The sequence below is a fragment of the Sinocyclocheilus anshuiensis genome, unplaced genomic scaffold, assembly GCF_001515605.1.
Source record: "Sinocyclocheilus anshuiensis isolate Anshui unplaced genomic scaffold, SAMN03320099.WGS_v1.1 scaffold369, whole genome shotgun sequence".
In the NCBI taxonomy this organism is placed as follows: Eukaryota; Metazoa; Chordata; class Actinopteri; order Cypriniformes; family Cyprinidae; genus Sinocyclocheilus; species Sinocyclocheilus anshuiensis.
In genome coordinates, this window is record NW_015540935.1 from 67,615 (window position 1) to 91,174 (window position 23,560).

A 23,560-nucleotide genomic window follows, 5' to 3' on the forward strand; every position below is an offset into this window, starting at 1 on the left:
TCCCCTTGGTGGTTGCAGGTGACCACGAAAATGTCTCTGTTTATCTTGGTGGATCTGAAAGATGCGTATTTTCATATCCAGATCGTCCCTCGAAACAGGCGCTTTCTGAGACTTACGTTTGAGGGCACAGCATATCAGTTCACGGTAATGCCGTTCGAGCTAGCATTGGCCCCCGCATACGTTCACAAAATGTGTGGATACGACACTTTCCCCCCTGAGAGTGAGCGGAATGCGCATTTTGAATTATTTGGACGATTGGCTGGTTTTGGCCCATTCAGAAGATGTGCTTAACAGCCACAAACGCGCCCTGTTACTTCATTTGGAGAGCTTGGGTCTCTGCGTGAACACACAGAAGAGCGCGTTATGCCCCAGCCGATCGATTACATATCTGGGGGTGCTGCTGGACTCGGTCTCGATTAGAGCGCGTCTGTGTCAAGAGCGTATACGAGATTTAATGTCCGCTCTGGATACTTTCAGCCTGGGACGCCCCGTGGCGCTGAAAGAATATCAGAGGCTTTTGGGATGGATGGTGGCAGCCGCGACGATGTGTCACCTCGGTCTTCTTTATATGCGCCCCCTCCAGATTTGGCTGAAGACTTGGGTAGCGAGAAGGGCCTGGGTAACATGGTGGTCACGTGCAGGTGCCTGTGTGTGGTGGAACCATGGCGAGACCCCAACCTGTACCGACGTGGCGTCCAGATGGGACTGGTCACAAGGCGGAAAGTGGTCACGACGGACGTGTCGATGACAGGCTGGGGAGCACATTGTGACAGCATACCGGCCTTGGGCTCCTGGACGGAGTCGGAGAGGACTTGGCACATAAACCGCCTCACGGGGAATGGACGCTAAACCCCGGGTCAGTGAGACTGATTTGGGAGTGGTTCGGGAAGGCAGAAGTGGATCTGTTTGCAACAGAGGAGAACACGCATTGCCCGCTGTTCTTCTCTCTGTCGCGCTTTCCCCTGGGCGGGGACGCACTCACAATGCCGTGGCCGAAAGCCCGGTTGTATGCGTTCCCCCCGCTGAAGATTTTGCCACAAGTGCTGCACAAAATCAAAGAGGAGAGGGCGCCGGTGATTCTAATCACTCCGTACTGACCAAACAGACCATGGTTTCCCGACCTGCTGGAGATACTGACGGTTTCCCCGTGGCAGATTCCGCTGAGACGGGACCTCCTGTCTCAAGCGGGCGGCTCAATATGGCACCCCAACCCTGAATGGTGGAAATTTCATGTGCGGATGGTGTGCGGGAACCGGTAAACCTGGGCTCATTATCTCTCCACGTGATGGACACGCCGCCCCTCATCATGTACTATGTCCGGTATGAGCTTTGCGTGTTTATGTTGACCGCACAGCTCAGTTTCATCAATCTGAGCAGCTATTTGTGTGCTTTTCTTTCTAAGCAGTGGCTACCACATTGGGTAGTCGATGCGATTGCTTTGGCTTATTCTAGCCAGGGTATAGAATGTCCTATTGGCATTAGAGCTCATTCAACGAGAGCGGTCACCTCCTCGTGGGCTTGGACTTAGGCTGTTTCTATCAAAGACATTTGTATGGCGGCTGGATGGTCTTCGCTGAATACCTTCGCCAGATTTTGTAGTTGGAATTCGGAGGCGGGGAAACCATCGTACCCAGACAGTGACGCTCACTTAGTGCCGCTGGAGCAAGCTTTGTGACACATAGTGTTATCGTGTGCTTCGCCCTCTCACTGTATTACTGCTTAAGGGTTAGCGAGGCACAAGACGGCAGTTCGTCTCTGTCCTCGCGGCGTGCACCAGCTTGTTTATGGCCTCTTATGTTTACTCACTAGTACCGGCTATGGCTGCTAGCTGAGTGTATATACTGTTATCATTGTGCCCGGCTGCGCCGCTCACATCCTGTGTCTGCATTATTATACTTTGCATTTACATGCTTATAAATATATATATATATGTATGTATATATATATATATATATATATATGCATGCTGCTGTGCTCTATAACGTCCTATCTTTAGTACGATCGCATAAGCGTTCTCTCAACAAAACGGCTGAGTTTGGATTCTGAGTGATCTGATTGATTCTCTAGGTGGGAATATACATCCAATTGCCTGGGGACCTGTCGGGGTCGTCTGTGATTGGTTGGAGAGTGTTTGGTGTGTAGCACACTGTCAGCTCCGCTGAGGCTGAGCTCTCTTCGCTGTTCTCACAGCATTGTTCTATACAGTCCCCGTCGCGTCAGATTCCTGACGCAATGTCAAAGTGAACCGTCTTCGAAAGGGAACGTCTCTGGTTACTGTCGTAACCTTCCCTGAGAGATGGGGACGAGACATTGCGTACGCAGCCATGTTCACTGCTCAGATCTGCTGTGCTGGTAGTTCAGTCGGAAAATTCTGAGTTTATGCCATCAAGACGGCGCATTATATAGCGGCGAGGCTCTGCCCCTTTTCGCCGTCTTGGCTGGCATTGGCTAGTATGAAGTGCAACTTCACTGGCGTTGTGCAATAAGATTTCAGGTAGGTTAAGGAAGGAAGGGAGTCCCCGTCGCGTCAGATTCCTGACGCAATGTCTCGTTCCTGTCTCTCAGGGAACTGAGGTTACGACAGTACTGGAGACCGGAGATGTTTTTCAGGGGCCCGTTTCAATAAGGATGTTCAACCAACTAGGAGTTGAAACTTGAACTATTGAGTTGACTTACCCTGAGATGGGAAACTCTGGGTTTTTGGGTTCAGAACAGCTGAACTGAGATAAGTTCAATGCACTACGACTATGAAAAGCCAAGATCAGTGGAGCTCAGGAATTATGATTCACCATGGCAACAGCACCCGACAAAAAGACATCTGCATACTTCCGAGTCAATACGTCACTTTAATTCTTGATCACTGTTATAATATCAAAGGTAAAAACTGGCAGAACAGTAAGTTATTGAACTAATATTCATTTTGAACATGAAGTATAAAAACAATTCAATCAGGAAAAGCTTTAAGCATAAAAGGTCCATGTGTGTAGACTACATGACTTTACAAGCATTTGACACATTAAATAAATATCATTCAGTGTCTACTTCAATGTGCAGCAGTTTTTCCACATAGTCTAATGCTCCTTCCACATAATTAAATGTTCTCTAATCCAAACTGTTGCATTTCTTAATTAGAGTAATTAAGAAGAGATTGGTCATGAATTCTCTTTAAATGTGGTTTAAATTGTAATTTCATGTTTGAAGATACCTGATGAAGGTCATGCAACCGAAACGTAATTAAACCTTTTTGTTACTTTTGCACTATTGACAGGGCGCAGGAATTGTTTTCTTTTTCCTTGAGTTTTGATCTTTGTGGTCTCTGTTTCCTACGCACCTATCAATTGCCGTCAGGTGTGCGGAGATTGATTGTTAATTAGAGTAATGAAATTAACATTTGACTTCTAGCCAACAGCAAGAAGGCTCGCAATCTAATGAAGAACAGATGAAGAGGAAGCACGAAGCAGGCCTGTTTGTAGGCATAGGAAAGCTTAGTCTCAGCCTCAGACGTCACGCCCACGGACCGTTGGCAAAAACTTCTGATACAAACAGCACACAAAAGTGGAAACACTTCAGGAGTTTCGAAGTCGTCATCGGATTGGTTAAATTATACAGGATTTCCGGGAGACGTGTGTGTCGCGTTCTTTAACGTTCCGCCTGGAAGCAAAGATGCCGTGATGCCAAACGAAAGAAGAAAGCCGTCGTGTTTACAACTGTGACGACGAGCGCTTATCAGGATCAATTAAACGCTGGATTTTCAAAAGTATGTGAAATATTTAAAGTTTGAGGCATAGAATCTTTAAAATACGTCCGAGAGTTTTACACACCGGTCTGTTATTGTGGCGACATTTCCACGCCCCGAAACGTGACGATGAACGAAACGAACTGTGATTGGTTGTTTGACATGTCGGTCAAACGGCCTCATGGGTGGGCCTAGGCCAATGAAAACTGCCATGGATTCCAAACCTTCAGCCGTCAGTCTGAAGGTCTGGCTACGCGAGACTAAGTAAAGCTAGGCGGTCGCCTAGGGTGCCAACAGCAGGAGGGGGCACCAATGAGAGCACGTACTGGCACTACATTTTAGCAGAGTTGAAATATGATTGCCGACCCCACTGGATCCCCCAACATCATTGGGCGAGATTGTCAATCATGTCTGTATGCCAATGGATCAGAGCGCTGTCAATTGCTGCCTGATTGTTGCATGCAAAGTTTGCATTTGGAGCACTCAACAACACCACTAGATGGCTTCTGTCAGTGCTTTGGCAAGGTAAGTTTTGTTTTTTGTTTTTTTTTTGCCATGCAATAAAGCTAAGTGCAAAGGCCAATTTAAAATACTGGTACAGTAAAAAGTGCACAAAATGAGTATTTTGTTAAGGCAGTATTTGTGGCAGTCGAGAAATCATGCTGCAAAATTGGTCCAAAAGGTGTGTGTTTTTGCACAAATGCATTGTTAAAGGATGTCAGCAGGGTCACCATGGGCTTTGTGATGTTATTTGCCATAAATGCGATAGGATTGCTGTAATTTTGTGAGATTTAGCGACTGTTTGTAGTTGTGGTGGGCCTATTTGTGAGAAAATCCAGGGCCATTTTTTACTCCGTCCGTCCCTGCACATAAGTATACTGTATACAGCGTCAAAGTACAACAGTTTATTAGAACAACAACATATTTTTACTTCAAACTCGCGTTACTGCGTCAATAACAGTGTGTTTTAAATTACTTCTTTCTGTGGACTGATGTGGCTTATTATCAGTATGATTAGCATAGCATTATAATACATTATCCTTATGAAAAATACCTGAGATGGCTTGAACACAGATAAACCATACACTGTGGCAATGATATGTTAATTGTCTTCATGTTTCATCAGACAAACATTTTCTACATTTTATTCAGTTACAACCCTAGCTGGATGCCTTTGGATTTACTGGAAAGTCGTTTAATTATTTCTTTGCGTCTGGCTTGTGGAGTTTCTGTACGAGGGCGCCCTCCGGGGTCGAGTATGAATGAAACAGACATTACATGTGAGAGTTGTGCACTTTTCAATACCGGTATATCATGACACCCTTAAAGTATTAGTTCACTTACAGAATAAACATTTCCTGATAATTTACTCACCCCCGTGTCATCCAAGATGTTCATGTCTTTCGGTCTTCAGTCGCAAAGAAATTAAAGTCTTTGAGGAAAACATTCCACGTCCGCAAATTCACGCATGATGTAATCATGTTGGAAAGGTCACGCACGGTTAGCTCTTCCTCCGTGTACTCCGGTTCAGAAAGGTAGGGTAGGGCGAAAACTTCAAAATCGTCCGATATCGTTGTTTTACCTTTTTTTGTAAAGGGCATTTGAGTTTTCTTTGCTTTGTAAATACTGGGTCGGTACTTCCGCCTATATGTCACGCTTGACCTTTCCAATGTGATTATGTAATGCGAATTATAAAGTCGAGCTAGTGCAAGACAAGCATTTGTGGTTAAAAAGTATATATATAAATATTACCGATGGTTTCGCTAGATAAGACCCTTATTCCTCGGCTGGGATCGTGTAGAGCTCTTTGAAGCTGCACTGAAACTGCAATTTGGACCTTCAGCCTGTTGGTCCCCATTGAAGTCCATTATATGGAGAAAAATCAATTTTTCAATACATTTTTCAAATATCACGATGATCGTCAATAGTGGTATATCGCGACAACCCTAACCTATACCTTACTCTACAGACTGTAACTTGCTCAGTAACTATGTACAGTATATACAGTATTTACATACATGGGTCCCGCTGTGGCGACTCAGTGTCTGAGCTTCTTTCTTCGTGGTTCCACATGGACATGAGGAGCCAAGCTGCTTCTGCTGAATGTGGAGAATTCATATCAAGAACAACTGCTCATGCTACGTGTGTATAGCATCTTTCTTTGGCTCATGATTAAAATGCAGTGGTTGCCTCTCATTTCAAATGGCTTCAGATATTTTTGTTTTAAGCCAGTTTGCCTGTTATAGAGCAAAGGTTTTGGAGCTTAATGAAGCAGAATCACCCATTACTTGCTTTAGGTTTTAAGTTGTTTACTCAACCTCATATCTAGGTCATGGCTGTCAGTTGTTTGTGAACTGAGTCTGTTGTAAATTGTGAGCTGTTTATCCCTAAATGTGGGCATTTTGGTAAAAACTATAAATAAACTTCTCATGCATCTTCCCCACTGCAGTAGCAGCTGCGAAATATATAAAACTAGTAGCTTTAACAAATTTGGTCCCTGTGACATGTTTTAAAATTGTACAAGATGTCATTACACATTCACATACACATTGTTTTCATTAAGAAAACATACTGTATGGTAAATGTTGTTTTCACTTGTTTGCACAGTTGGGTTACATCATCAGTAACTTTGATATTTTAGATAGTATGTGAGAATAGTACAGAGGCACAGCGTGTCAAACCCTGAACCTGGAGGGTCACGTCCTGCAGAGTTTAGCTCTAGCGTTAAACACACCTGATCCAGCTACCTATAAAGTTTTCATAATAAAATCAAATGTTTGTTTACTTGCAGATCAATAACTATTTAATGTTTGCATCCACTAATCTTACTTGTTGACTAGTGCCGGCTAATTGACGGCTCAAAATAATTTGTAAAAATTCCTAGGGCTGCAGCCAATGATTATATCGATAATTGATTTAATATATCAATAATTTACTCGTAAACTAAAGGGGCTTTTAATTTTATGGGGAAAAATGTGTTCTACATCTTCCACATCTCCAAACAAACAGCAAACTGAAGGCTATGGAAACTACAGTGAATGTAGCTATATGTATGCTGGTATGTATGATATCTCTGGTCTCATATGAATAAAGCAGCTATGGACATGTTTTTGTAAAGTGTGCATTAATTTATGGTAAAAATTGTTTTTCAAGAGAAATGTCCACTGTGTGGCGCTAGAAGCACTACAAATTGACTCATTTTCGATTTAATTTTTTAAATTCCAGTTATTGATATGGTTAGGGCTTTACAATGGTATGGTTTCACATCTGATATAAATACATATGTTTAACATCAGATTAAAACCTCAACTATATTGGAGAAAATTCAACTGGCTTTTGGCTCCACTCAGTGGAAATAGCAAAAATCTATGCAGCCATATTTTTATTTTTCCTTCTCAGTGTATCTCAACATTTTTTTCTGTACTTGTTTCAGTGCGTCTAGGGGCCATCAGGAGACACTGCTTTGGTTTCTTTTCTGCATAGTCCACAGACGACTTCTAGAATGCTTCCCTTTTTTCCAGAAACTAAAATCCAATGACCACTCTTGCTCACTTTAGAACAAAGAAAACGTCCAACACAAGTGAGATGAGCACTTTTATTCTCTTAGTGCAGTAAACATTTTTCTTTTTATCATATATGGTTTGGTTTCACATCTGATATAAATACATATGTTTAACATCAGATTAAAACCTCAACTATATTGGAGAAAATTAAACTGGCTTTTGGCTCCACTCAGTGGAAATAGCAAAAATCTATGCAGCCATATTTTTATTTTTCCTTCTCAGTGTATCTCAACATTTTTTTCTGTACTTGTTTCAGTGCGTCTAGGGGCCATCAGGAGACACTGCTTTGGTTTCTTTTCTGCATAGTCCACAGACGACTTCTAGAATGCTTCCCTTTTTTCCAGAAACTAAAATCCAATGACCACTCTTGCTCACTTTAGAACAAAGAAAACGTCCAACACAAGTGAGATGAGCACTTTTATTCTCTTAGTGCAGTAAACATTTTTCTTTTTATCATATATATATATATATCTTTTGCATGTTTTTGTATGTGTGTGTATATAATTATACAGATATATATTAACACCGCATCATGAAATGGAAAAAAATAAAAAGCACAAGACAGCTGGACATGCTTTTTATAAGTAAACGCTATTGAAATGAAAACCAATAATAAATATACACACCCACACAAGAATTCTCAATACCAAAACAGTAAGGTTACCAAAAGGTTAAAGGTAACAAAAAATAAATACAACAAACTAAAGTGGCTGTTATACAATGCAATATCTTTTTTTTTTTTTAAAGTAGCTCCCTCTCAGATTATAACCGGTTATAAATAAATTTTCGCACATAATTGCAGGTAATGTACCCAGTACCACTGCAGCAGGGCCACAAACTCACACTGAAATGAACAAACGTACCAAATTGCTTTTTTTTTTTTTTTTTGATCTCCCACTTTTTGCAAGCAGTTAAAAGAATAACTTCACCCAAAATGAAAATTGTGTCATTTACTCAACTGTTCCAAACTGGTATGACTTTATCATATGAAATACAAAATTACTTTTTTATTTAGTAATTTGTTTACCCCTAAACAAACTCTGAGCTCCTTTCCAGAATGTCCAAGCTGCTTTTTTTCCATACAGAGAAATTAATGGGGACAACAAAACAAGAGAACCCCATATGACTTATGACATTTGACAAAAAAGAAATAAGCCCATGACTTCTGCATGACTTGTTAATCAGTGAAAAAATCGTTGAAACCATCTGATGCCAAATCTAATACCACATACCTTTATATGCCATTTGTGCATGAAGGATTTGAGAACTACTAACAGAACATATTAACAGAACAGTCATATGGATCACATAATACCTGTATTCACTGTATAGAAAAGAGCTGCTAGGACGCCATTCACAATAACAAAAGAAAGTATGTCTGGAACAGCATGAGTGCGAGTAGACATTTCATTTTTGGGTCAACCATTCCTTTAATAAAACAAATGTCTGACATCAAAAGTACAAATAAATTAAAGGTTAGGTAACAAATCGCTCAGAGCGCTTGGATGTGTTCAGTCTTTCGTTGTCCCACACTGTCCAGGATAGACGCGTCTGTTTGTGCTGCATTCCCATACTGAGAACTGCAGAGCGGCTCACTCTCTACGTGAGCTTAATTTGACTCTTCAGAAAAATAGACTTTGACCTGGTAAACATCTCGAGGAATACTAATATTGCACAGTGGGACTGGGGAGCTCTCTTACGCTGTATGATCTTTACAGACTGGTCTTTAAAAGTACCTGATTTCTGAAGCTCTTCGTTTCGTAAGAGGACACGTCTAAAGACACTCAACCTCCGTTCCACTAGGGGGCGATAACAGAAATGGCAAGCTGTGAGCAGGGGCATTTTAGAGTCATATGGGTCATGTACTGAGTCAGGGAGTTCCTCTGAGTCTTAACAGAGCAGCAGTGACTCATCATCACTAGATTCTGTTTTCGCCGTCGCTTCCAGACAAGCGTCCGGGATCCGCGCCGTATGGACAATCCCACAGTGTTCACAGGGGCCATCCCTACCCACCAGCCGGCCTCTGAGAGAGACGGCAGCAGGGGTCAGCTGGGGCCCAAAGGCCTGCTCCAGGCCTGGTTCCAGCAGGGGCCTGGAGCTCTCATCACTGTCCAGGGAGCTTGCATCCGAGACGGGAATGAGGAGCTCCACGTCGTCCTCATCCTCGCCCCTAATGCCGATACCAGTGCAACCCGCACTTCCTTGCTCCAGTTGCCGCAGAGGGCTGTGATTCTGCCCAATGCCACTTGACCCTCCATCGCTAGAGCGCCCCAGAGAGAAACGAATCCAGCGCAGGCTGCGGGTGACCCGGCTTAGAGCGCTGCCGAAGGGGCTCCTTGCAGAAGTAGTAGTAGTAGTAGCACACGAAGATCCAGTTACTCCAGAACTTTCTGAGATGCTCTCAGAGATGCTGCTCTCCCGGCTGACCAGTGGAGCTGAGCTGGCAGACACCGAGACGATGGCTTCCACTGCTGTTGTAGGGGGAGTTTTCTGTGGCAGTGGGGCCATCAGGCCTCCAACAGCTCCAGGGACATCCCTGCGGGGATGCTGCTCACTCTCAGTGTCTGTATCGTCAGAGTCCAAGGGTAAGAGTCCGCAGTGAGATCCAAGTCTCTCTGGCTCACGTGCTGAGGCACTGCCATCAGGACCCTCTTCTGTGTCCGCAGACACCAGTGCGAGAGAACCAGACTGCCGTGAACGCGTGAAATTGAACAGGCGTCTCCAGATGTTGCTGTGGCGTCCTGTGGTGGGGAGTCGGATTGAGGTGAATCCCAGCTGAGAGCGAACTGCCAGTCTTAGGTTTTCTAAAACAGATGCCTGAAAGCAAGAACAACAGGGAGCGTTACCTAAGGTCATCTATAACATGCAGGCCAGCCATCATGCTTCATACAGTCTGGGAACTTTCCAAGGTCAGTCAGACAGCACCTTGGTGCAAGTTTACCAAGCCTATTGTAGAGAAGGCATGGCTCATAAATTTTCACTTAGCCAATACACCAACTAAAATGTAGACATTGGTGAGTGGTGAGTTTTGAAGAAAACAAAAAAAACAAAAAAAAACAATATGCAAGAGATCTCTTTAAAATCAACACAAACCGCTGAAACTTCAAATCAAAACAGCAAAACATAGCATCTTAGAAATGTCTAGACATTTCAGTTACTTCCTAAACATAGAAGGGTAAAAGTCACAAGTTTTTGCCACAAAAAAACAAAGACCGTTTACACCAAGGGTGATAACTACCAGTGTTGGAGGTAATGCAATTCAAGTAACTAGTAAAGTAACATTACTTTTTAATTTACAAGAAAATAGGAGTTACTTTTTCAGATAAGTAACGCAAGTTTTCCCATTTTTTCACTGACAGCTCTCCTGTCCCCATGTTGAGAGAAATCAGGAGTGAGTGCAGAGGTGTTGTGTGCGCTGTGTGAACATGATGTTACTGTAGATCTAGACTAAATGTGAACATGCATTTACTCATCTCACCTGCACAGAAACAGATTCAGCATTCCTCAAAATGAATAAAAACAGTGACATGCAAACTCAGAATATGACGCAAACCTGCAATAATTAGTTAAATAAAAAGATCCTTTATGTATTTAATATCATTTTATTAAAAAAATGTCTTTACTGCTAACCTTCGATGATCAAATTCAACCATACTAACAAGCAAAAATGACTTTAGATAAACATAACGTGAACTTTCTTCTCCTCTGTCCTGTTCTTCATGCAATCCAGAATGGCAACAAAAAAGTTTGAGCTGCGCCCTCTACTTTACAGACGTGAATTTACATTTCCTTCAGCCTGAGGCTTATTCATTTCACTTTTGGTGTGAAAAGGGCTTTGGTGTGAAAAGGGCTTTTTGGACATTTGCCAAAAATATAACTTTTTTTATTAAAAACAATCGATTAAGCCCAGCCCAGACGAGAAAAAGCAACGCAAAAGTCTTTTTTTTTTTTCATAAAAAGTAACCAAGTAGTGCAATTAGTTACTCTTTTACAGAGTAACACAATATTGTAATGCATCACTTTTAAAATTAACTTTCCCCAACACTAATAACTATAATGTTTTAAAAATCATTCTAATTCTATGAGAACAGAGAAGTCTACACCACAACTATAGCAGTAACGACAAAGAAAAACAATCACTTTCAAAACTACTTTTTCCAGCTGAAGGAAGGATTAAAAACATTGACAGCCAATCAGAATCCACTCAAAGACCTCAAGCATTTAAAGCGACAGACAACAAAACTGTAGTGCGTGCTTCTAACAAACAAATCCTTATTGTGCGTTGATATGAACGCTAATATAGTTATCTTTATAGTTATATTTTTTGTCTTAACGGGCCTTAACTACACAATTATGTAGTCTTCATACCTGGTTTCCAGAGCAGACAGGAAAATCTTCCACTGGGGGGATCAGTCCTTGAGCAATCAGCTGTCCATATGATGGAGGAGCTTCTCTTCTCAGTAACTCAGCTTCCACTCTAGAGAGCTGAGTCTCAAATGACCTGGAAGAACAACCAGTGCATTAATTGGTAATTGACGAGAGAACAGTCACAACAATCCAGTTCTATTTTAGCTCTAGTCTGGCTAGCTACGCAACAAGTGGCTTCGCTTACCTGCGCTCAAACATTCTGAGTGAGTAGAGTTTGCATGTGCAGCCCAGAGCAATGACCAGCAGCAGGCCACAAATCAGACTCCCGATTACAGCGGCTGTGATGACTCGTGTGGGTACGATTACCGGGCAGCTCTCCTCATCGCTTCCGTCCCCGCAGTCGTCTTGAGCGTCACACACCCAGCTTTCAAAAACACAGCGGTTGTTCTTGCAGTGGAAGTTTCCAGGTTGGCAGAAAAAGCAGTTCTTCTCATCAGAGCCGTTCGGGCAGCGGTTCTGGTAGTTGCACCGGTCAGAGCGCGGGTAGCAGGCACCGTTTCGTGAGCATGGGAACTCGTCTTCCTGGCAGCTGCTGCAGTTGAGCTCGTCCCTGCCATTGGGACAGTGCCAGTAGCCGTCACAGCGCTGTTGTTCAGTGTAGCAACCCCAGTTCCCTCCGCATGGGATTTCCCATGGCAGGCAGAAACCATCTACTTGATACGTAACGTTAAAGCCTCGAGCTGCATTGATTTTGTCAGCATAAAAGTGTATCCGAAGCTGTCCTGAAGATGACACCACCGCTACAGGGGCTCGAGAGTCAAACGCTGTCAACACACGCAACAGACGCCTGGGGTTTTCCTCTAATCCATCGTAGACTTTAACATAATCGCCATAGCCTGTGCCGTCCAGCTTGAAGTCCATAAAGCGCAAGATAACCTTACGGTGGTCACCAGTGTCGATCAGCCAGGTGCAGTTACTACCAGGCGGATAGAAGTCAGGATAGTTGGGCGAGCTGAAAGTACCGTAGAAATTGTGCAGCCATTCCCCACAGGTTGGCACGTCACAGTCAATCTCATCACCCAAGTCCTGACAGTCAATGCTGCCGTCACATTTGAGCGACTCCGGCAGACAGGTGTAAACACGGGTGTAGCGTGAGAGACAAGGGAACTGGTTGAAGGCGCAAGGCTGGAAGGAGAAGAACGTGGAGGGATTAGGCTGTACGCACAACTCCTCATCTGAGTTATCGCCACATTCATCCATGGTGTTACACTTCCATGACTCTGGGATACACTTTCCATTAGCGCAGTGGAATTGGTCAGGCTTGCAGCTGGCTTCTTCGGATTTCCCTACCAATTACACACAGATATTACCCTTTAGAAAAGACAAACTTTAGCAATGTTTGGTTACTGACTTTTTGGAATATCTATGTTTCAGAGGATGTTTATAACATGGTCAACAGGAAAAAGTGAGTTTGAGATCTATACCTATAGTCAGCATTAAGTCAAAAGTACCCACGATATTCTGGTCTCTAAACATGACTTGGCACCCCCCCCATTCAATGCTAGTCTGTGACATCTAATCCTATTTTATCTGGCCAAGTGGAAATGATTGAGATTTAAGTTTGAGCAATGACAACAGTGATGCTTGCTTTAGAAAAAAAAAAACGATTCAAGAATGAAGTTAATGCATTCTTGAAAAGCAGTTTGTTTTTCAGTAACCAAATACAATTTAAGAGTGAGAGAATTTACTAGTGTTGCATGTCAGTGTGAGACATCTCCGTAACTGCATCCTCTCTGAAACAGCTTTATCTAAAGGGTACGTATATAGCAGGTCTACCTGTTATGTAAGAAAGCCTGAAGCCTTTTCCAGTCATGCTGTCATCAGAGTGGAACTTGATCCACACGTGATCCTGAGAGGAGATGTATGGGGCCGGAATAGACGAGCCACAGGCCCGGTACCCATCCAGGTTCTTGTAAGTTCCAATGGAGATCCAGTCTAAACCACACCTGTGCGAGCTCTGAATTTCAAAGTCCTGAAAACTAAAAGTACCACCGGTTTTAAGTACAGGAACATTGGGTATGTGCATGACAGTATTACATACAGTATCCCTGTCATCAATGAGTTCATTCGAATTAGACACATGATTGCGTCTTGTTGCATCACATGCCTCAAACACCAATAGATCAAGACTCTTATTGTTTACTGTATTGTTATTAAGAATTACCAATTAAAAAATGGTGCCAGTGCCACACTAAATACCTATAAAAAGAAAGGTATACTTGTGGGACACGTGTCTCGCTGAAAACTGTACCAATCATCTTTTTAAGACTATCCTATTCGCAGAATTACTGAGTTGCTGTGTTTACCACAAAAATCGCATCCTGTGGAAAAAAAAAACACCCATTTGGTCTATTTCTGTGCCAGTAACCATGGACACCATTCTCGGATAAAGACGCAAACAAACACTCTGGTTGAAGCAAACAGGCAGTGCAAGAATAGAGCAAAAAGCTTTCAAAAACAGTTTGAGGTGGCAGCAGCTTAAAAAAACATACCATTATTCCTTTAAACCAAGACAGAACTCAAAATACAATCTGTTTTCTCTGTCTAAAATACAATCATTACTGTTGTAATGACAAACAAATAGATGCCCAAAGTTTTGCATCTGTATCTAAAGAGGCAGATTGTTTTAGCAAAAGCAGTTGTTTGCATTGGTACAGAGAAGCAGACTCCACCAGCACTGCAGGAATTCACAGTGACTATGACCAAAATTCAACTAAGAGTCTGCGGTTAAACCTGTAATTAAGGCAAACTGTGAAGGACATCTTTTATTATTGATCAGCTCTTGACTGCGTCAGTGGAATGGCAAATATTGCAGTATTGTGGCGAGGTGTTACCTGATGGTGATGATCTCTCCAGGGTTGGCCCTGATGTTCCAGCTGCAGTTGATGCGAGAAGGGTATTCAAAGGGCCAGCCAGGGCTGGTTATCACTCCACTGGATGCCCTTATCTGCCCCGCTACATCGCCACAGGCTGAGGAAGACCACAAAAATATAAAGATTAAGACCCTGCATGCATATTTCAACACATAACGGGTGATTAAAGGTAGGGTAGGCGATTTCGGAGAGGCTAGCAATAGCAAGCTAGCTTTGAAAGCATAAGATCCCACCCTCCCTGCATAATCACTCTCCAAAGCCACGCCTCCTCCACAGGGCCTGAATTTGTTTTGGAAAATGGGGGGGGGGATTCCCCCATTAGGTGGCTCTTGTGGGGACAATGTTTTGTCACCCAGTGTATTTGTGTTTTACAATTTATAACGTTGTTGATTTATATTTATATTGTGAGGAAGATACTTAAAAAGAACTTTGATTTCAAACTCTGAATTGAATTTATTTTAACTAAAAAAGAAAAGTAAACACTCAGAAATAAAATAAGAATTAATAAATGACAACCAAAGGCACAAACAAATACATTAACAAGATAGAACTAAAATTAGTTTTTCAGGTAGGTATAACAGTAATATTCAGGTACAGAAATATCACAGAAACAGAATAATCTATTTAACTTTAAAATAACACTGATTAGTCTTCAATGTATAAATAAACATTAATGACAGACAGCAGCAGGTTTATTTAGATTGCTGTCTCTTTAAGACCTCATGAACGGCTCTAACTGTTACACATAAATTTTGTTTCTCAACTGTTTACATTCACTTGATAGCCTATATACAGACAATGTTTAGTATAAATCGACTGTTTACGTGAATACTCAACAAGACGGGCATTTTGACATACTTTTTGTTGAATTTATTTTAACTAAAAAAAGACAAGTAAACAGTCAGTAATAAAATAAGAATAGAAAATTACAAGCAATGGCACAAATACAATAACAAGATACAACTAAAATGAACTGTGCTTTAAGTTTGTCAGGTAGGTATAACAGTAATATTCAGGTACAGAAATACCACAGAAACTGAATAATCTATTTAACTTTAAAATAACACTGGTTAGTCTTCAATGTATAAATAAACATTAATGACAGACAGCAGCAGGTTTATTTAGATTGCTGTCTCTTTAAAACCTCATGCACGGCTCTAACGGCTACACATACGTTTTGTTTCTCAACGGTTTACATTCACTTAATAGCCTATAACCGACAATGTTTAGTATAAATCGAATGTTTACATGACTACTTATCAAGAATACTTATGTATTTGGCCGTTTACACGCAATAAGGAGCAACAGAACTTCATTCTGTAGTCTATGTGCACGCACTTTGGGTGTGAGCTCCAGTGTTGCCAAGTCCGCGGTTTTCCCGTGGAATTGGGCTACTTTAACACTGTTGCCGCGGGTTGTAGCGACTCCAATAACATGATATTTACCCCCTGGATTGTGAATTTTAGCAAAAACGTGTATTTTACCCCCCGTAACGCGATTTTTAACTGGGGACCCCCTTGAAACGCAACTGGGCTAGTTTTGAGCAGCGATTGGGCGGGTTTTCTTGTGAAAACCTGGCCACCCTGGTGAGCTCACAGAAAGGGGTCTCACAGAGAGCGCGTAAGTACTGAATTGAGCACTTGAATGTTTAAAATTGTAAGACTCAAATGCACGTGCAAATGATACATTCCATCATCTGTCCCGAGCGGGAATTTCCCACGCTACAAGTGTGGAAACTGTGGGAATCAGTAGAATTATGCGCAATTCCGCACCGAAATTCAAGCCCTGCCTCCAGAACACATGCACGCGCACAGGCAGACCAGAGGCTAACCAGCGACTAGGGATGTAACGATTCAACGCGAGCCAGTTGAAAGTAGATACAAATATGTGACAATTCAAATCGGTTGAGATGTTAAACGAATCGCGATACATTTGGGGGTGGGAGTTTATATGAATGAATAAGAATTGATACAACAGTTCGTTCTGGTTCTCAAATCTGATTGATTGAGAACTGTGAGATATTGTACTGGTATCGCTACAGGAACGCCCTTTCACAATTTTGTATCACTCATTAGGCCAGAGGCACGAGGCCGCAGGCCGAGAAGAGCTATCTAGAGTTATAGAGCCGGTATCACTCTCACACTTGAGTGATATTGCTCATGTATCTCTGAGGGGAACTGACTGTCTTTAGAAAAGTTTAGATGATATTTTCTTTTCATCTCGTCTCTGTATATTCATATTAAAGCAGCGTTCATAAGCGCTGCCCTGCTTTGTTTACAGCGGTAACCAAGGAAAAGCTGTATTGCTTCTGTTCCATGAGCGCCTCCTGCTGTCAGAGAGTGAATCTGCGTCCCATTCAGAGCTTCTGCTGTTTGTTTCGTGCAGATGTTTTATGTAGTATAGTTTCAGAAAACTAAAGTCAGAGCATTCTGTTTTTGTTTTAAAATTTCAAATTATACAATATAATTTAGATTTCTGTAGAACTTGCCAAAAAACTGCTCATGCTGCATGTATTCAGCATCTTTGTTTGGATTATGATTCAAATGCAGTGGTTGCCTCTAATTTTGAATGGAAAGAGCACAGGCAAAGCCTTTGTTTATATGAAGATTGTCTTATTTATTTGATTAGATTTAGGGTTTGTTTTAAAATTTCAATTTAGTTTTGTTATGTGACATTTCTGTTCCACAAAGAAATGCGCAGCATTTTGTCCAAGCAATAATAAAAGGACACCTTTTCATTTATAATTTGTCTTAAATCTCATTTTGTTTAGAAAAAATGTAATCGTGAAATCAGTATCGTGAATCGAATCCTGAGTTGAGTGAATAGTTACATGCCTACCAGCGACACGATGAGACGTTGGTGGATGACTGAATGCAGTGCTGTCAGATTACCTCATATCTCATTCACCGGTGAGAAAATATTACAGCACAAAGCACAGAATATTACAATAATAATGCCTTCCATTTTCGCTCGGTCTGCGATAGTGTGATGCAACACGCTGATGACGTATCATGTCTGCGTGAATGGGGTGCAGAGGAAGCCCTCGGATCGAGAAATATGATTATAATAATTTATGCTCCTACGCCTTCCACAGACGATACAAATACATATAAATACATTTAGACCACTTATCTTAGTGATTGCTATCGGGATGTGAAGACACTTTCAACCAGCATCACAAAAAATGTTTTTGAACAAAACAATGCTAGAAAAACAGCTTGTCTGCTAATGAAATGGGGTGGATGAAAGAGTAGCAAGTAACCTTTCAGTTAACAGTTACTCAGGCAAGAGGTAACATGTGCAGACTAATCTGGGCTAAATATCATGAGCCTTTATATGTCTTACATTCCTTTGATCTCCAGAGGCACATTCAGCTCCCTACAAGCCGTGTTTAATCCACACAGAGTTTAACCGGAGTCTATTTTGCTCTGAAAATTAATAAAATCTACCACCTGGGTCTGTAAACCAAATATGAAGTCAGGACTCACCGTTTGACATGCCTGATACATATACGTTCTCGCTGTGCTGCGACGAAACTGCATTTCCTGTAAAAACAGAAAAACATATTTCCAATTAATAAGATGCATATGACACTGCTGTGCTGAAGAAAGCAATACGTGTAGATGAAAACCTAAAGGGGGCAAAGAGCTGATCCTTTAAACTTAATCTGGTGTGCAGCAGGGCTCTGAAACCCAAGGGCTGAAATTTCATCCACAGCTGGACGCAAGCAGGAACAATGTGTAGTCATTATCAAACCGATATTATTTAAAATATCACATTTGTATGTGACAGACTGACCCAGAATGCTTTCAAATTCAGAGAACAATTCAGAAGACACAATGCTTCACTTCAAAATCAGAATGCAAAACAAATGCTGTACCTACTTTGTAATTAAGCCGACAGCATAACTAAAGCTCATTGCCATATATTTTAATGCATTTATACATGTAAGAGAGGAAGCCATGAACACCAGGCCTGCATAACCCTCAGGTTAATATTATAATGTTCTGACTGATCGAAGCCACATTTCATCTGCTTTGAAAGTAATACCTTTGCAACTGCTAAACTTGAAAGATAATGCTAGAAAATCACCAACAAAGCGACTGGATTAAAAACCTGGCTTAGTCTTGTGTGGCCATTGGCCAACATATGCTAAAAAATTCAACTCGTATTTTCATATCAATTCCAAATTTTAAAAGTGAGGTCTGAAGGGAGTAATTTCACTATAATTCAGTTTTGAGAGACTGGGGCAATTCCTATAGTAAATAAGTGATGTTTCCTGACTATTTTGGCATACTCTAGTATGTCACCTTCAGCCAAAATCCAACAACAATACAACCTAATCAGATGCAACCAGTATCATCTAATCGCCTGACCTAAAAGAACTGAGTGGGTTAGCAATTAAATCTCCGACTATGTCCCAAAGGCATGCTACTCTTCTTTTTCTGCAGTATACTGTAGGCATAATGTTTACAATATACTACTTTTCTGTATGCATGACCACAGAAAACCCTAAGGTTAGCCCTGAAGGGCATGCATTGTTTGGGCTTGCTGATCATCTGTTGGGGTTTCCCTCACTTATGGGGCTGCTTACAGCAGCTGACTGCATGATGGGAGCACAGCAAAGGGGTAACAGCCCACATGCAAACACAGGCATGCAAACCTGGCTGCTGCCACACAACAAATGTACAACAACTGATGGATACGGTGGATATTTCAACTTGCCTATAGCAATAGGTCAGTTGTAATATGACCAGCAACAAATCTGACAACTGGAATAGATGCATTGCCCTTAACGATACTTCACAAGCAATTTAAAAAATATATAATTTATGAAAAATAAATAAACAAGAAAAATCTGTGTGAAGTTTGATTGTTAACCACACTGGAGTTATTCAAGATTATTTTTCATATATATGAAAAATAATCTTGAATATATACAGTGTGGTTAACAATCAAACTTCACACAGATTTTTCTCTTGTAAACAACCTGTGTATATCACTCTTCAGTTCTTGGTCTGTGTATTTTACTTTGCTATAAATGTGAGTTATTTGTGTTCCTCTAACCTAATTTTGTAAAGTGACTTTGGGCTTTGGAGAGGCACTATAAAAATAAAAAAATAGTTCGTTGAATTTGCACTTTCTGTATTTTCTGTATCTGATTTTTTTTTGGGGATCAAAATTTCAGAAATTACTTGAGATAATGCTGGAAGCAGTTAGATGTAAACATGAACAAGTCAATGTATGCTACTGTTTTTCAGTCAATTTGCATTTAACTGCCATTCAGTTACATTTTAGCAGTAACATTTCTAGTCAAAAGAGAAAAAAAACTCATCTCAAAAAAGACATCCTTATTGTTGAGCAATCAACTGTTTTGCAGCAGATTATATGATTTGATATGGACAGTTAGAGAGAGGGAATTTTCCAAACAAAATCAAAAGTGAAAGGAAGATCGACGAAAAAATTCCCCAAAACATTTACGATTGAAAATTCCCTATCAGGTCAAATAAATAGAGGTGGAGAGGAAATAAATGAGAAAACGAAGGGCAGAGGATTAATTTGTTTTGTTTTCAGCCAAGAGGAAGGGATTCAATCACACAGACAGACAGACATGAGGAAACAATAGCAGTCTTTGTTCCCTTCATTCACCCCGATCTGATCTCAAAACACAGGCCATGTTATTACACTCACTCTAACGTTACATGTGTGTCTGAGAGTTTCGCTCCGTTTCTGTGGCAGTAATTAAATCAACCCTCATTTAACCATTAGAGAAAGCCCAATGCATGTGAATGCACACTAACACTGAAATATCACTAGTCTGTAATTGCACTGAAGCGACATTATTTAGCATGTAGGAAATACTACAGCATACTACAAAGGCTATTTTATTATAACCAACCATTTTAACACATGAGGAAATATTTAGAGTAACGGTAGCGAAATAAAGTGTCTTACCCATGAAAATGAAGAGTACATGTGTCCATAGCAAACAGATCTCGTTTAAGCTCGAAGTATAGGCCATACTAGCTTTAAACGATTAAATGTGCCACTCTGTAGCGTCAGTATCGTTATTTATACACAATATCTGTGTTTGCGAGTATTACCAGAGACACCAGCTGTTCAACATTTCCCTTTTTTCTACTCCTGTCTTAATAAAACACTGATGTTACAGCCAAACTAACTTCTTATATACACGACAGTAAGATATGCACACTAAAATAAAAGATAAGATTGAATAAAAACGAAATTTCCCCTCACTAAAAACCAAAGTGAGCTAAATCTCAATCAGTCTTCCCAACAAAGGAGTCGATAATGCTAACAGGCTAATGCTAATGTCAACCTACACCGCTACTCTAACCTACTAATATCAACTCATAGATTCACTGAATGAACCTCTGAGTCCAAACGCACACTTATCTAATTAGTAAAGCAGCTAAATCCTTTCCGACGTCCATCACTGATAGATTTGGAGATGAAATGACTGAAGGCAGCAGCGTTTGACTAGCCGGCTGTGCTAGCGCTTTTGTTGTTAGCTCGCGAGCTCCTGTAAAACACACACAAACAGTGTCCTTAAAGGCCTGAGACGAGATCAACACGAATCTATCGATGATCCGACGTGAAAGCGCTAATTCCGAGAGTTTAAATGTGTTAAACAAGCCTAATCCAGACAAATATAGCCACACACTGATCTACAGCATGATGGCACGAGCTGAAGTCTGGCCGAATCAAATGCTGGAAATAAAACTAAACATCAGGCTTAATCGACAGCATGATCGTCTGCTGCTGTGACTGTAATCCACACGCCAAATTTCGGCCTTTCTGGTCGGTTGTGTGTGTTGTTACAGCCGGGTATTTACCACCACTTCCCCCTCTAACCAATAGTGTATATCTATCTCCCTCCGTATCTCTCCTCCTCCTTTCTCTCTCAATCACATAAATACTTTCTTTCTTTCCATGTTTTTGAAAGAAGTCTCTTAGCAAGGTTGCATTCTTTATGATACTTCACAAGCAATAAATAACTGGAGCGTGTTTGAGCAATCAAACACGTAGATTTGTCTTCTGCAAATCCACCTCTGTATATTACTCTTCGGTTCTTGGTGTAGGCTATTGTATTTTACTCTAAATGCTTGTTATTTGTCTGTATTACTGTTACGGGGCGACAGAGACGTGCGGATCCATCTGCATGCTTTTATTTAAGAGACTAGGTCATAACAGGCATGGGTCAAACAATGGCAAACAGGTACAACACAGGCAAGACAAAGAGTAATCCTAGGACAAGCTTGGGTCATCGATCGGCGAACGTAATCCAGAGGGTTTGACAAAAAGGAGTAATCTGTAAACACCAGCAATAGCCAAAGGACCAGAAAACAGGCAAGGCAAAACTAGACTAAAACCCTATTCGCACGGGATTAGTATTACCTGGTGACCTCCAGTCATTTGTAATAATTATGGAGGCTGTCTGTGATCTTAATCCCGTGCGAATCAGCCATGTCTGTAATTTGTAAAGTAAAAATTCCCCCGCAAATGACCTACCATATTTCGCCGAACACAGAGGTCCTGTGATAATATTAGTCCCGTGCGAATCGGCATCTCTGTGATTCGGCCAGCATTTGGCGAGTCGTATATCATTTTTCAAGGTTTTTGTTTGCCGTACGCCTTTTTATCCATCTTCTGCGAAGAATGGAGCTGCGTTGGAGTGTTTGATAGTATTTTGGGTGCTGTCATCATATCGCTACACCATACAATTTGCAGAAAGAGAAAGCTGAAAAGGTTTTGAAATTCGAGTAAAATCACAGGCTTCGCTTATCCCGTGCGAATGTACCACACGAAATTCAGATGTGGGGGGGTAATTTCAAAATCACACAAGGTCCCCAGATAATACTAATCCCGTGCAAATAGGGCTTAAGGCTAAGACTTGGAAACAAACAATGGCTAACGAAATGGCTCCGTAACATAGCTATCACTGACTAATGATATGCACATACAATACTCAGCGATCTGAACGAGGAAGTCCAGGGCTTATAAAGCTCTAAACTAATTTTGTAAAGCGACCTTGAGCTTTGGAAAGGCGCTAGAAAATCATTATTTGCTCAAATATGCAATAAAACAGTATTATTGTGAAAAATGATTACAATTTAAAATAACTGTTTTCTATTTGAAAACTATTTGTCATAAGGGTCAATTTTTTGAAGTTGAGATTTATATATGATCTGAAAGCTGTATAAATAAGCTTTCCATTGATGTATGGTTTGTTCTAAAATTTTTACATTTATTCCTTTTGTAACATTGTTTTTACTGTCACTTTTGATCCATTTAATGCATCACTGCTGAATAAAAGTAGCAATTTCTTAAAAAAAAACAAAAAACACTTAACCCAAACTTGGATGAATGGTAGTGTATCAAGGTTTACACACACACACACACACACACACACACACACAAAAAGCAGCACAACTGTTTTCAATATTAATAATAATAATAATACATGTTTCTTCATCAGCAAATCATCATGTTAGAATGATTTCTGAAAGATCACGTGACGCTGAAGACTAGAGTAATGATGCTGAAATCTCAGCTTTGATCACAGGAATAAATTACATTTTACAGTATATTCTAATAGAAAACCGTTATTTTAAATTGTAATAATATTTCACAATATTACTGTTTTTACGGTATTTTAGATTAAATAAATGCAGCCTTGGTGAGCATAAGAGACATCTTTCAAAAACAATAAAAAAAATCTTAATTATTACAAACTTTTGACTGATAGTATTATAGATTTATTCATATTATTTATAAAAGTACTGTAGTATTATGATCACCATAGAATGTAAGGGAGTAAGTGGCACTCCTATCATTTTATCAAAGGCAAACTAGCTTTGAATTTACTAATTCAGTGGCCTTTATTTGTCTGCCCTCTTGCATCCACGAAACATGTTATGTAATCATATGATTATGAT

The 23,560-nt window shown here is 40.8% G+C and overlaps 1 protein-coding gene across 1 annotated transcript; it reads right to left on the reverse strand.

Moving 5' to 3' along the window:
• Positions 1-8,029: 8,029 nt before the first annotated feature.
• On the reverse strand, positions 8,030-21,075 carry lrp12 (low density lipoprotein receptor-related protein 12). Its single transcript, XM_016487533.1, has 7 exons — positions 20,556-21,075; positions 18,089-18,145; positions 14,562-14,697; positions 13,504-13,706; positions 11,912-13,013; positions 11,668-11,800; positions 8,030-10,116 (listed from the first exon to the last, which is right to left on the reverse strand). Exons 1-7 carry the CDS (start codon positions 20,620-20,622, stop codon positions 9,190-9,192), a joined length of 2,625 nt encoding a protein of 874 aa, XP_016343019.1. The 5' UTR covers positions 20,623-21,075; the 3' UTR covers positions 8,030-9,189.
• Positions 21,076-23,560: the final 2,485 nt, after the last annotated feature.